The sequence below is a fragment of the Hylaeus volcanicus genome, chromosome 6 (assembly GCF_026283585.1).
Source record: "Hylaeus volcanicus isolate JK05 chromosome 6, UHH_iyHylVolc1.0_haploid, whole genome shotgun sequence".
NCBI classification, from domain to species: domain Eukaryota; kingdom Metazoa; phylum Arthropoda; class Insecta; order Hymenoptera; family Colletidae; genus Hylaeus; species Hylaeus volcanicus.
The window spans coordinates 13,668,015-13,682,977 of record NC_071981.1 but is presented as its reverse complement, the minus strand read 5'-3'; the positions used below and the strand labels follow the sequence as shown (position 1 = coordinate 13,682,977).

Here is a 14,963-nt window from a genome sequence, read left to right as displayed (position 1 = left end):
TTTGATTCAAACTGAATTAGATCTCTACTTTTACTAGGACGCAGAAAGACGACTCGATATTGAGTTTACGATAAAATATGCGATTTATTGCATCGTCTTCTTACAGAAATTAAATAACAATTATTATTAAACAGAGTTAGAGTTGTCTTTTGTACATGCACGCGAGAACTGCTGTTCTCGAAACGATCTTTGATCAATCCATTGCGTGGAGAGGTCCGAACAAGTGAACCGCCTGGCAATTCTCGTCCGGATTACCGAGGAATTGGGCGTATAATTCCTGGTAGCGCGACAAAGTCAATCCACCGCGTCTCCTGTCGTCATCCTATGACCAAGAAGAAACAAAACACTGTCAGTTGATAAATATTTAAAAATTAATAGACATTCGCGCTATTTTCGTTGCCAATTTATTGAATTATTCGTGTTGAAGTATGCAGACTTTAAATTATTAGGTTTCGCCGGCGTAAACATTGTGCATCATGCGATCTTCGTTTTAAGCAGATTGAAATGGCGCAGTTGAATGTCAATAGTAGACATTTTTAATAGCAAACGTATGCTTGTCCTGACAGTCGACTCTAAAGCATTGAAACAGAATCTTGGCGAGCTGTCAAACTATTGTTCTCCTGCGTCGAAGTCAGAATTAGTTAGGTTACGTTCGCGATTTCATTGGTTTTGTTTACTGTTTGCATTTTGTGTTTACGTATTACACGAGAGCTACTCAACAGATCCGGTGTATTTAACGGAAGAGTTTGGTCTTGTTTCGCAGAAGGTCGAAAGAAGTTCTATCTATATACTCGATGTAACAAAAAGGGTGCATTTCACAACGTTTCTCAAATTGAAATTCGTGAACTTCCAGAAGAGAAAGAGGAACTTTGTAGTGAAATGAAAAGAACCAAAATTTGGTACAAAAGTGTTTATATTAATATTTGATAAATCCTAAAACTCACTTGAATCCACTTCGTATTTACTCCTGTATCATTTAGTGAACAGTGTATAGAAATTTAAGAAATGGTTTACAAGAAAGACAATATATTAGACAATAATTTAATTCTATTCTACAAGATCCACCAGCAGTTTCTCTTAATCGAGGGAGTTCTCAGAGTACTGAAGTTTGAGAAACATTGGCATAGCAAATCAGATCACACGGTTTTAAGATTGTTTGCAGGGTCGTGTTTATGTAGATTGATGAACAATGGAATTGTCACGACCTTGATTTGTAAAAGTACCTAAAACGTGATCTTACATTTAGGAGGCTTTGATAGGCTTCGTCCAGAATGTGTATGTTGTCTACGGGAATCCTCGTCACGCAATTGTAGCGAAATTCATCGGCAGCAATCACTCCGTCGTCTGAAAATGATAAAAACAAGATACTATCGATGGAATTTATATTAGTATGGATATTGGAACAAAACTTTTTAACTGTTTCATAGAGAAAAATGAAAGAGTAGATGATCCACCCCTTTGCTCTTTAACTGCGTTACTGTCTCAGAGTGATTATTCACAGCTACCAATAATAGATAAAATCCTATTGCTGTTACCGTTTAAATCGACCAGCTTAAAGTGGCTATCGATAAACATCTTCATCGCCTGCGGGAAGTCTCGATACTCTCTTCCGACGCAGCTTCTTTGTACCGCGTCCTTGAATTCCTCAATAGTTACAATACCGTCCTGTAAGAAAAATTGAAGTGAATGTTCCGAAAAATAAAATTGTAAATTAGGCCTGAATATAAATACACAGAATCCTTTGGAATATCCAAATGCGTTCTTCCTACAAACAGTTGTGAACTTTGCGTATAGAGCAAAGATTCATTTTATTTCAATTTTTCAATAATTAGTTTCATACCGCGATAAGTCTAGATTCGACACTAACGAAAAGCAACTAGTTAACATTTAACAACGAGATTAAGTAATATTATTACCTTATTAAAATCTGCGAGTTCCGCGATTTCGTCCCACAAGGAAAGCATGATGTGCAGATTCTCTTGGTATCGACTGTAGCTAAACTCCCCCTTTCCCTCGATCAGGGTCATTTTCAGCGCCATGCACTCGAAATCGTGCCTCTCCACCATGCCATTGTTGTCCGTGTCTGAATATGATAAATACGCCGTCTAATCGTACATGTCGTTAATTAGGTCTGTTTTGTTGGAGATTCACGCAATGCGTGTAATTGGGGTCGGGCGATTAATCGATCGGTACGTGCCAATTTATGTCTAAGGAGATTTTTGCCATCGCACGCCTGGACACGCTCCAAATATTTCACATTTTGGCAGAAGTCAGGTATGTGTACGATCCTCGAACATCAATCCAGTTCAAAGCGTGAATACAATTAAATGTATTTGATAGAAAATTACTTATCGATAGGTACGGTAGATAATTTCAGATTTGAATTTGATTTTATCAACGAGTACCTGTCGATACTACAGTGATCGATGGCGTGTGCTTGTCGATAATATCGTGATCGATTACAAATACAGTAGGATCACCAGTGGATTACCCATGGTTACAAAGGTAAAACAGTCGTATATGAAAAAGTAAAATAAAACTACTAAAGTTATTCATTTAATAAATTTGTCAAACTTTTTACTCTCAATTTTTATTATTATTTCTTTTACAGATTTCCATTCACTTTTATCAGTGGAATAGAAAAGTAATAAAACGTCGAACTTTCTGCAAATTTCACCTCTCCAAGGAGATATTGTAATCGATTGTAAGTACTCATCCATATCAGTTATCGATTCGCAAGACCAAATCTTGTAGTAACTTAGTTATTTGTTTGCGCAGATAGTGGAACACGTAACACAGAGCGATGAAAAATCCAGGCCGGGGGTAGAATGGTCCATAAAACAAATTAGAGCCAAGAACTTAAATTTGGCATCGACCAATTGCAGACGCCGCGACGACGACGTGGTATGTTTCTTGTAGTCAACCTAAATCCTAAACAAGCATGACACTCTCGCAGCCAAGAGTTTCTCGTTCCTCGTTCCGCGCGATGCAGGTTAACAAAGGACACATATTTGTTGTTTTTATTTTTTGTTTTAGTTCACGATACACAGCGACTGTTAGCACGTGCAAACTTCGTCTTTTAGCAAAGGTAACAAATAGACGATGGGAGGGAGTTTGAAAAAGATCCAGGAGTTCCTCTGCGAGGACAGGTACGTATAGTCGAAACACTTCATTGGAATTCGTATTCTGCTGAATAATAATACCGATATCCTCGGAACGACGATAATATTATCCCTGAAATGCAGTTCGAACTACCCGCATGCACGTGGATCCCCAAAAGCAGCATCACACGCGTGCTCAGTACCGAACGAAGGCGTGGACTTTAAGGATTGCAGCTCAGAGGTCCCAGAAAATACTTTTAGGTAATTCGATGAATGCTCGATTATAAAATACTACATTTTATGTATGCGCACCATAACTCCATTTATTTAATAATTGTACGAGGTTATTCGATTTAATAGTTTTGTAAAAATGTACATGTATCAGACAAACGTGTCTTGTTCTGATGCGTATTCAAATAGATGCCAGGTTCAGCTAAAGTGCTGTTTTTAAACCTAACTTAAAGAGGCTGGCAGTTAAAGTGTTAATCGTTTTTCAATTTTTATTCTTTCCTTAGGATATATTATCGGAGCTCTAGTACCCAGGGATGTCTAAAAAAAACTTAATCCAGCGCTGAACGTGCTTCAGCATCGTGAATGACCGCGTACTAACCGTAGAGAAACCTTACAATGAAATCGACACGATTGTTCCAGCTGTACGCCATCCTCTTTGCATCAACGCCAGCCTTCCCAGTCTTGCCTTCTCTTTTCGTAACGCTGCTCCCCTCTGTCTTTGTATTTTTATCCCTTCGTCGGTAGATGAAATGGACCGCGACAGAAAGATGACCGAAGTACCGTTTCCCGAATCAGCGTGAGGAAAGACGAGCGGATCGCGTTCGATAAACGTGACGGAGAAAGTGGCTCGCGAGGATGGTGGTTTCGCACTGAACTCGAGTCGAGTCTCCCCGAGTCGTCGTCTAAGTTTAGAGTACCACCTCCTCCCTAACGGAAGGACACAGAACGTTTCTGTTTGCGACAAAGGGGGAAGTGGGGCCTCAAGTGGAGGCTGTGTCACCGTGACACAGTCACCGAACTCGACCGCAAGTGTATTCACTTTCGCCGGCTTTCATCGGCTTTCATCGGCTTTCATCGCCGTGTCTTCGTCTTCCCTTGTCCTCTTATTTGTTTGCTTTTTCTTCTTTCATTCGGCTTCGACAATTCCGATGGTCAGTCGTTGTCCCGTGCCTACGAGGTCAGATCCGAACAGTTCGTTACGAAAACACGCGCGTGCCCTTTGTCACGTTCATTGCTGCGACTCTTTTAGTTCTCTTTCGCATTTTACTGTGGAGTCGAACGGTAGAGAGTAACTTTTTATTCGAGTCATTTATTTCCGTTTAGTGAAGCATTGAATATTCATTTTATAATATTCGAATATTCGTTGAATATTCAAAGGGACGGTTAGTCACGGAGGATATGAATAGTTAAAGAAGTCTGCGGGAAGATGATGTTTGAGAAACACTTCTGAAATAGCGCAGCGTTTCCTAAACAGTGTTTCGTGGAATATGATACAGGGGTTCGGCAACAGGTAGTGGAAACTTCGTGGTGCCGATTCTGCGTGTTAAAATGAGACGAAAATCACGAATGATGAAATTGTGCGTAAATGTGGTGAAAGTCCATGTATCAGACATTTAATAATTAGGAACAAGGGTACAAATTCATTCGGATAAATTTTAACAGCCCTTTCGTAACTAATGCTTTCTCGCAGAGGAAAGCTGACCTCCTTGACTTCAAAACGTTTTTATCCACGAACTGGACACATTTTTGGATACGGTATTGTCTCGAAATAAGCAACTCAATCGGGACCGGCGAGTTCAAGGGAGGTATGCTATTGAGCTTGACTTTGTTCTCGAGTGTGACGAGGGGGAACTCGTAGAGAAAACAGAGAAAGAGAAAACATTACACATGTTCTGTGCTCTTTCCATTAATCTGTTTTTCGCTTTCACGGATTTTTCGCTTCTTTTCGGATCTCTCACTTGGCGGACGACTTCAAACAAAAAGATAGGGATAGCGAGTTGCTTATTTAACACGTTGTACGCCATGTCACCCATATATGGGTGACAGTGTTTTTCACTCAAGAACTAGAAAGATTAATTCTGAAAGTTAGACGTCACAGGAGATGAATCTAAATGAAATTCATGAGTTTCGATGTGGTTACAAAACTAAATACCACGCTAAATATTTCATTACCTAGACTCTGGTAGTTTAAATAATATTTAATCTTAGCAGAAATTTTCAAGAATATTCGTTTGCCAGTCAACGTGTTAATGGCAAATGGTTATCGTTTATATTTTTAATAATTACACATATATTTCACATTCACATTAAAGAAAGCATTATTAATGCGTACCGCGATTCTCATTCTCTTTTTAACTGTAGCAGGAGTCTGGTTCCTCTATTCTATCTATAATATCTCTATGGTTTAAATCCGTTCTGTCAACAGTTGTGTTTCGTCAACGTCGTTACGGCTAATTGGACACGAAAATCGTCTCGACGCTTCGGGAGATTGGCGTAATTAAGTCAAAGCCAAGGTGTTCCCGGTTTAAATGCAACTTTCAAGTGCGACTATCTTCGGTTGTTGGCAATTATTTCCACGGTGTGGCACCGCCACTCGGCACCAGGCCTTTGTTCCTTGCAAGATGCTCTCCACTCAAATTTGAAATTCTATTTAAACGACAAAGTTGAGTAATAATAGATCAAACGAAAGGTCATGTACGTTGCTTCTTCTTAATCGTAATTTCTACTATCGTATATGCAAGGCTGTGAATATTCTTAAACATTAACCGTGAACCATTCAAATTATTAATTACTTTGTCATTTCAAATAGCACATTGAATCCTCGCCTCTAAATGAGACGAATCCTCGCGTGTCGAACGAGTGTTCTCGTGTTTTTTCCGTGGTAAATTTTGCATTCTAATTCTGATTGTTCGAAGAGCACGCAAGCGTTAGTGTCCCCAGCTACGAAGATGCTAATGGCCTCTCAACTGGCTATTATTTGGCCGACGGCCCGCGAAGACCGGTAATTACCAGAGGAATTGTAAAAGTAGCCTCGCCTCTGTTTCCATCTATGTACGCTAACGCGTTCATCGTGCTCTAAATTGCCTCGATGTAAATCATTCTTCGATGGCGGTTAATTAAATCCGCCTGTCGTCACCTTACCGTGACCGAGATCGCGTATTTACAACAACTACACGCGCGGATCACTCGCAACCGGAGCTTTTTATTTATGGAAATTCTGCGAAACGTAATCGCAAAGTTGCATTAGAAGTTCTCGCGAAAGATACATACATGCGATCATGACGCACTCCAGCAGAAAAAAAATGGAATTCGTACTTATTGTTTTCGATAGTTAAAATTGGTTATAATAAAATTGGAGATGGAAGCTTTTCCTAGAGTGCTGATTTTTGTTTAAAACGAAAATACATTTGGCAGTGTTGACAGGTAATTTATTTAATACAACGTTTGGGTTTCGTTCTTTGGGACCAATAAATTAACTTCAGGTATATATCATATTTATCTTTGCCCCCGAAATACCAACAAGAAAGAGCTACCTTTCTTCGCTCTTTATTTCACTTAATTTATTATGATAGTATGCAAAATTTCGTAAAATATATTTAATATTTATTAATAATATTTCAAGTTATCACAGCGGATTATGCGAAATAGGAGATGGGGAGCTCTTTGTTTCTTGTTGGTATCTTGGAGCAAAAATAAATACCCAAAGGTAATTTATTGAACTCGACGAATGAAGCTGAAACGTACAAAATAAATTACCTGTTGACACTGCCAAATTTATTTTTGTTCTAAAAGACCAACAAGAAAGGAGTAGCTACCTTTCCCCTGTTTCGTTTCATTTACTCTAATGTGATAGCACAAAACATTTTCAGTCGTACAAAATTAATATTCAAAAGGAAACTTATCAACTGGTCGCAGAACAGATTAAAAGAAAATTGAAAAAATAATTTAACAAAACAGAGTAATTATTCGTAAACTTTACAATCATTTTACATGGTATTTATGAATGATATACAATAATATCATCATCATTTTTAATTTTAAAAATGATTTTGGCAGTAAAAGAATTATCCAAAGCCACTTAAAAATATTCTTAACGTTCTATTCTTTCTTCAGTTTTCACGCTCAATGTCCACGTTCGCTATCGTCGCTTCTCCTCTCCTATATCGTCTGCCTTTTGTGTATACACAATGCGTATAAACGTTGTGACCGTTCATAAAGACAAATAAATAAATAAGAAATAAATGTCTAACCTCGGAATGGTTTCAGTTTACGATAGGGAAAATTTCACCGTTCCTAAGAGATTATTTTCGTCTGTAGATCGTTACCTCGAACCAAGATCCTCGATGAAAACAACGAAGTTCCCTTCGCGAATCCGACCGTGACATTGGTTTCGACGGATTCGACGTATCCGATGTTCAAGGTGGAACGAAACGGCTACAAAGCAGATTCGCCAGAAACGAGGTAGAGAGTAGAATATCTTAAATATAAACGTCGATTTGCGCTGGCTATCGTCATCTGGAATAGATTAACTTCGTCGACGAAATTACCACGTGCGTACGTTCGGACGTTTTACAGTCAGCAGCTCCCCGACCTTCTGAAATTCCCGGTACGCGGCCATTTCCCGAAAACAGTACAGCTAAACAGAGACGAGACCGGTCTATTGTAAAATACCAATTTTACGCGATTGCATCATCTCGTTTCGTTTGGCTCGTCGAAGACAACTTAGACAGCCCTTCCTTCTCCTCTCTTCACCTCTACTTAACAGTTTAACGACTGGTGGCGTTAGTATTCTACAATATTTATTTTATCTATTCGAATATTTTCTAGTTTAATATTTACATAATATTTCGAAATGATGGGACCGTACGATGCTATATCAGTAATAGATAAGAAAGTGTTGCTTGCCATGGTAAGCAGATGATTAATAGGCTATCAGTCGGTAAAATGTTATAGTGTTAAAGTGTCAGAGCGTTCCCACGTGAAACGTATTTAAAACGTTGTATTGTATTTCCTTCATCGTGATACACAAAAAACTTTCTTCCTGAATCAGTCTAACATCAACGAGTTAGATATTAACGAGCAGTTACCGAACAACTAGATCTAGAATGTGTTCCCTATCGGTGCTTGACAGAATGTGACTGCACTAATAATTGACCATTACTATTGAATGTTATTATATAAATGTAGAAATTGTCTATAAATTTGTGAACATTTCGTTTATCTACAAAGGGTTAACGTTCATTTACAAAGGGTTAATGAACACACGTCACCTCCTAATACGTACCATCGTCATTTTTACCATGTCGAATATTTATCATGTCGGACATGACAGAAATTTTTAGTGCGAAGAAAGTAGTTTCAATGCCCAAAATTGATTTGTATCTTAATTAGAGACGTGTTTCAGTATTATAAGGCGAACGGGTCCAATTAACTCCTGCATAATCTTCCAGATTTGGAATTCAATAAAAACAATCCATATAAAGTTTGCCAAGGAAATAGTGCGGAATTCGCGCGTGTTTCCTTATAGGAGCATGTAACATGCCTATCGGCTCAACTACTCATTAGTTAATTTATATATTTCTCATTATATAATATTATATAATTTCTCTTCTCCACTATGCAATTGGGAATCGTAACTACTTTCAGTAAAGAATAGTAGATCACCATTTGTACTTTTACCCATCGATGCATTCAGCTTTTTCATACTTGTATGCAATTGTTGGGAAAAAGGAGATTACGTTAGAGAAAGTTAATCTTTAAATTTGATAACAGCTATTTCTACGCAAGTAAAGAAAGTTTTCAATATTGTGCATCGAGTGCACCAGAAGATAGATTGTATCAGACAGTTTGTATAATCTAAATATTAATCTCAGAGAATATTATCATCAGGACATGAACTTATAGTACTAGTAGTAGTACTAGAATTATAATAGATGGTACAATAGGACTATACTTTATACTTTATACTTTATTTATTTAAGGTGAAAGCGATCTTCAGTTACTCATCGCACCACCATGTGGTACAAACTTATACATATTCTTTGGGTTATCATATAAATACATTTTTTACACTTTCTTACTTAAGTTAATCCGTATTTGTCTTTTATATCTATGAGAAAGAAGAAATACTTATGCTAGTTAACTTAATGTTACATTTACTTAACTCAATTACAAACTAGACCTTATTTTTCTGTAATTTACCTTAGAATTATTGCTTATATCTATGATTAATTTAAGAACAGCTTTTTTTGGAGTAGTTTTACTTTATTTTGCGCTTAACATCACAGTCATAATTTTTATTTTTATTTTTAATATTGATTTTACGTCTTTGTGTCCTATTTAGCCCATATCACAGAATTCTAAAAATATACTATACAGTCTTATTTTCCACCTTTTACTATCTACTTACAGTGGGTGTAGAATGTATTCGTACACCGATCAATTTCCCACAAAAATTTTGTGTGAAATTGTAGTTTCTTAACTTTTCTTTCTATAATCAATGATATTTTACATATTCTCGGAAGTCTCTAAGACAGATATAGTCCAAACAACATTTACTAGTTAATATAATTTCTGAAATTAACAAAAAGATGCGAAAAGTGGGTGAAAGTATAGAAGCAAGTATTTGTACGATTCTTATGACGAACCATTTACAGCAGAGTTTGTAGCGTAAACATATTAGTTTACTGCTCCGTGCGAATTAGAAAACATCAAATTTCCAGTAAAGTACTTTTAAACAGTTGTCCTTCTTATTGCTTCAACATTTCTATCGATTAATTGTTTTTTTCTTGTTAATTTCGCAACTTAGATAAATAGCTACTTTTTTTTTGTAGCCTATCTATTTTAGAAATTTCCGAGAATATGTAGAATGTCATTGTTTATAAAAAAAGAAGTTAATAAACTACAATGTTACACAGTTTTTTTGGAAATTGATCGGTGTACGAATACTGTCTACACTCACTGTATTTAGTTGTTTAAGTATTAGGTTGTCCGAAAGGTTTCTTTCGTTTTATTAATAAGTAATACATACACAATATTTTATGTCTAACGTTGCATTACTGAATCGTGTACGATTCATTTTGCTCCATTACTGTTACAACATCGATATATAAGAAATTAGATTGTCTATTTATACAGGGTGTCCCAAAAGTCGGGGAGGAGCTGGAAATGGGGGGTAGCTGAGACGATTCTGAACAACAATTTCCTTTGCAAAAATGTCGGATGAGGCTTCGTTAAGGAGATATTAAGAGAAAACCCCGACCAATCAGAGCGCGCGTAGACCGTTGGAGCGGCCGCGGTAGCGAAGGCTATGCGCTGGCGGCCGCGCTTGTACGCGAACAAGCGACTCGACGTGCATCGAAGGACATTGACGCTGCCGCCTATGGCGCGTAGCCTTCGCTACCGCGGCCGCTCTAACGGTCTACGCGCGCTCTGATTGGTCGGGGTTTTCTCTTAATATCTCCTTAACGAAGCCCCATCCGACATTTTTGCAAAGGAAATTGTTGTTCAGAATCGTCTCAGCTACCCCCCATTTCCGGCTCCTCCCCGACTTTTGGGACACCCTGTATAAACACTGTCACACAAAATAATTGAGTGCAAATTACTAAAGAAACTTTTGGAACAACCTAATACAACAGGACTATAGGACTATAAGAAAGTATGTATACTATAGTAGATGGTACTATAGGCCTACAAGAAAGTCTTTGTGACTACATCTGAAGGCGCCACGGAAAGTCGTTACCGTGCCCTTAAACTTCACACGCGAATTTTCTTCAATCATTCCCAATCACTTTTCATCACTTCTCACTAAGGATCATGGAAGTCAAAGCCTCGAATCGAATTTATTTGCCTGTTCCATCGCGTAACGAATTCGTTGAAAGTCGAAACCCAGCAAGTCGGCAAGCAACGATTTCCTTCGCGGTCGCGCGAGTTTTCATCGGCGCGTTGATCCACATTTTCCCGATCGGCGGTCAGTGAAAATAAGTGGCGCGGAAGATCGGCAAGCAAAGCGAATACTCATCATATAAGGCTGGGTTCTGGAGGGAGGTGTCAGTTGGAAAGTGCCGGCCCTCGTACGAGGAACGAGAAACGTTGAAACGAATCGTCTCGGTCGGCGATCGACATGAAATCGAAGCTGCGCTCGCTGCTTCTCGTTGCGCTCGCATTTTCCGGTGAGTTTCAGCACTTTCGGCGCGTCTCGGTGCAACACTTTAAATGTTACTTTGCGTCGCGTAAACGATAATAATAACGAGCACAGTAAAGAGTTTATTACACTGTACGAAAGGAAAGTATAGATGCAAAGCGATGAACAAGACGGTGCACGCGCTGTCGTTAACACATTCACTGCGGAAGAGTTGAATGCCATTTAATTTCAAGTAAACATTTGTGTAGATAATTGTTGAAAGCTTCTGGAATATTCGCACTCGACTGCTAACTTGAAACTTATACTTTGGGGGATTCTTATCACAGGGTTCTTAACATAACTTGTATTCGTGTAATTATAGCTAGGAGTGTGAAACTTCGAATAAAAAGCTCCCAATAAAATGTTATTCATCTGTTGTTCGAATAACGAATAATGTTTATCTTTGCCTGAAATACGCGATTCTTGTACCACATGTGATTTCTGTGTTGTTTTACATAACGAAAGTGGCCCGCCCATAAAAACAAAATCGATATATTTCTTCTTCTTCGTGTCGTCGTTGATTCCAAGTGTCTACAGAAAGTCCAGGAAAAAGCTGCCGCAGTGAACGTATCGAGAACGCAACCTCTGCCAAATCAATCGACGAAGAACATTCGAAGATTTAAAAAAGTGTCGAATCGTGACTCGAGGAATCGGTCTAGGACGATTCGCGGTGCGTTGAACAAAGCGTTTCAGAGAAGCGGAAAATCGACAGTCGCGAGGGACATTCGTGCTTCCGCGTACTGAATAATTTCACTTCCGTTTTTGCTACCAAGTGAAAACGTCAGGGGCAAACAGCAGGATTTCTCTTCGAACGGTTGTTTCGATACTGTGCGAAAGGGGTTCGTGAAAGTTTCCAGAGAATGGATTTCGACGTTAGCCCTTGTCGATTTTTATTATTATTCCAAATTTGAAATATTTCGTGTTAGTTTGTATCTGTTTAAGATTATCTAAAAAGATGAACTATATATAATCTCTTTGCATGCGAGGCATTTACTTCGACATTTCAAGGTGATAGTTCTGCCAACTGTCATTAATATTGTTATTGGCATTCAGAGACATTACATAAGACGTTATTACGTCCCTCAGGGGCTGTAGCATGCGATTATGCAGCTACAGTACGGGCTTAGCAACCCCGGGGTACCCTAGCTAGACGCGGGGCCCTAGTAGACATGTACAAAACACAAGATAAAGTAAATGCAATGTACAGAATTACGATAACGCGAACCGATCAAAAATTAAGGAGTTATGTAAGGAAAAGTAATGTCAAGAAAAATAGAAATAATTGTACCGTCATGTATGGATTCAGTGCAATAACTGAAGTGACAGTAACGCACTTAAAAAACCAAGCAAGCAAGACGTTATACGCCATCTTGTGAAAATACTAAAATTACTTGGTAAAAGATACACCATTGGACAAAAAGATAGCATACGTGTGTTTAACATCTTTTAATAAGTTATGGATAACTTTTCGACTTCTGTCAATAGATTTCCCAATTTTCGAAACTAACAAATTTTGTTTCCTTAATTCTAAAATTGTTTCTCTCTCTCTCTCTCTCTCTCTCTCTCTCTCTCTCTCATTTAACTTTTCTCCACGACCCATTTTTGTAACAAATATTTATAGTTTTCTAGATACTGATTCTCTACACAACCTTACGTTTACTCAACTCGAAATACAGAAAGCGACTAAGAAAAGTGAACGAAAAACTTGATGTGCTATCATTTCGCCGACCGCATTTCGACATTATTGTTGATAAACTCAAGGGGAATAGTAAAGTTACAGTTTTCAAGTTATATATTATATTACACGGAGGTACTGTTTATATACTATTAGTCAAATTTAGAGGATTCTGACTGTATCCATGAGAATTTAATGATAGCACATACGTGCTATCTTTTTGTCCAAGGGTGTATATTAGCATGTGACTCGAAAGTACGACGGACCCATAGCGGATTGACTTATTTAGCTTCGTTGTCAGGACAAAGATAGCTTGGCTTGGTTCATCAAAGTGTTTAACTGCGAAATCAGTCTTTACACTGTGACAAAGATAGCTTTGGCAGAAACTCGCGGATCGATGCAAGTTTTGTGCATTTCAGCGATTGCGGCACGGGGAGCGGACAAATCGGAAGACACGCCATGTATCGACGACAGCCGGTTTTATCGGAACCCCAATGCACCGGCTCGCAACGTTTGGTCGCCAATTGAGTGCGCCAAGTATTACCTCTGCTTAGGTAATTGCCCTACCATTGCGTTCTAGCGTTTTCGCGTTTCATTCGTAAAAAATAATAATCCCACAATTGCTCAACCATCGCAACACTGACACTCGACAGAAACTATTAGGTTGTCCCAAGAGTTTCTTTCGTGACTTGCATTCAGTTATTTTGTGTGGCAGTATTTATACAATTAGACAACCTAATTTCTTGGATGTTAATGTCATAACTGTAATAGAACAAAATGAATTGTACGCAATTCGATAATGTAACATTATACATAAAATGTTGTGTATGTATTACTATTTAAGGAAATGGAAGAAACTTTTGGGACAACCTAATATTATAACATTCTTTTAAACACTTTACAATGATGAATTACTATTGTAATCTTACATATGTCGGCATTCGATAATGCTAGATACTCTAACGAGTTTCCGTATTTTGTTTATTAGACAACGAGGTGTTCGAGTTCAAATGCTCCCAAGGTCTGCTGTTCGATGTCTCCAGGCAGATGTGCGACTTCAAGGCGAACGTCGACAACTGCGACGTGACCTCAGGTACGCGATTTTATCGATACGCTGCTCTACAGCAGAGATTGTCGAGCTTATTTATTGGGTTGTCCGGAAAGTCCATGCCGATTTTTTATACATGGTGCATGTCTGAATATGTCGAAATGGCTGAAAACAAATAACATATATATGTACATCCCTTAAAAGGTGGAGAGGTTGTGGAACAGAATGGTACCTATGTAATTCAATAGATATATATATATTACAATTCAAATGTGCCATGGAAAGGTTGTGGAACAGAATGGCACCTATGTAATTCAATAAATATATATTACAATTCAAATGTGCCATGGAAAGGTTGTGGAACAGAATGGTACCTATGTAATTCAATAAATATATATTACAATTCAAACGTGCCTTTGAAGTTTTCTTAAAAATTGCCACGAACTTTCTGGACAACCTAATATTTACTATAGAGAGTAGAGAATAAGGAAGACTAACTCTGTGTGTAGAAAAGTGTCTCTCGATAGTCGAACATTTCAGACGGCCCTGGAAATATTAAAAGGACAGAGTCCTCCTTATCTCTACCCTCAATATTATTTACTCATTCGAATAACGAGACATTTATTCGCACTGATGTGCCTTGATCGAAATGGGTGCGGTGTCGATTCACGACGAATGGTGATTCGAAATTTCTCAAGCGTTTTACAGAGACGCAACCACCGAGACCGCTACTCGGGGACGGTGACTGCGAGGAGAAGCATTTGGCTTGCGGTGACGGTACGTGCTTTCCGGCTGCATACTTTTGCGACGGGAGCGTTGACTGTCCCGATGGCTCCGACGAAGGCTGGTGTGGTAAGGAATACCTGCGAGTTCATTGCTTGCAAACACCCTTTCACGACCAAACCATTGCAAAATGTGACCTGTAATTGTAGTTCAAAATTATAT

At 38.4% G+C, this 14,963-nt stretch overlaps 2 protein-coding genes and 1 long non-coding RNA gene across 16 annotated transcripts in view; 1 reads left to right on the top strand and 2 right to left on the bottom strand.

The window, feature by feature from the left end:
* Positions 1 to 59: 59 nt before the first annotated feature.
* On the bottom strand, positions 60 to 4,010 carry LOC128878067 (sarcoplasmic calcium-binding protein, alpha chain). Its single transcript, XM_054125914.1, has 5 exons — positions 3,712 to 4,010; positions 1,917 to 2,083; positions 1,536 to 1,665; positions 1,241 to 1,344; positions 60 to 322 (listed from the first exon to the last, which is right to left on the bottom strand). Exons 1-5 carry the CDS (start codon positions 3,761 to 3,763, stop codon positions 194 to 196), a joined length of 582 nt encoding a protein of 193 aa, XP_053981889.1. The 5' UTR covers positions 3,764 to 4,010; the 3' UTR covers positions 60 to 193.
* The window catches only part of LOC128878061 (chitin deacetylase 1), a 16,051-nt gene continuing 3,204 nt past the window's right edge, over positions 2,117 to 14,963 (top strand). The window contains exons 1-6 of one of the 14 annotated variants that reach the window (XM_054125900.1): positions 2,117 to 2,505; positions 2,612 to 2,704; positions 2,779 to 3,362; positions 13,390 to 13,524; positions 13,959 to 14,063; positions 14,727 to 14,870. In XM_054125900.1, coding sequence (XP_053981875.1) covers positions 3,260 to 3,362; positions 13,390 to 13,524; positions 13,959 to 14,063; positions 14,727 to 14,870 — 487 coding nt within the window. In that variant the 5' untranslated portion in view covers positions 2,117 to 2,505; positions 2,612 to 2,704; positions 2,779 to 3,259. Of the gene's footprint in view, positions 3,363 to 4,246; positions 4,395 to 7,430; positions 7,664 to 10,609; positions 11,285 to 11,399; positions 12,553 to 13,389; positions 13,525 to 13,958; positions 14,064 to 14,726; positions 14,871 to 14,963 lie in introns of those variants that run through there. The other 13 variants (XM_054125898.1, XM_054125896.1, XM_054125901.1 and 10 more) reach the window with 13 other exon arrangements.
* On the bottom strand, positions 7,064 to 7,496 carry LOC128878072 (uncharacterized). The gene is made up of 2 exons (XR_008457342.1): positions 7,364 to 7,496; positions 7,064 to 7,284 (listed from the first exon to the last, which is right to left on the bottom strand). It is a non-coding gene; the product is annotated as an uncharacterized LOC128878072 (long non-coding RNA).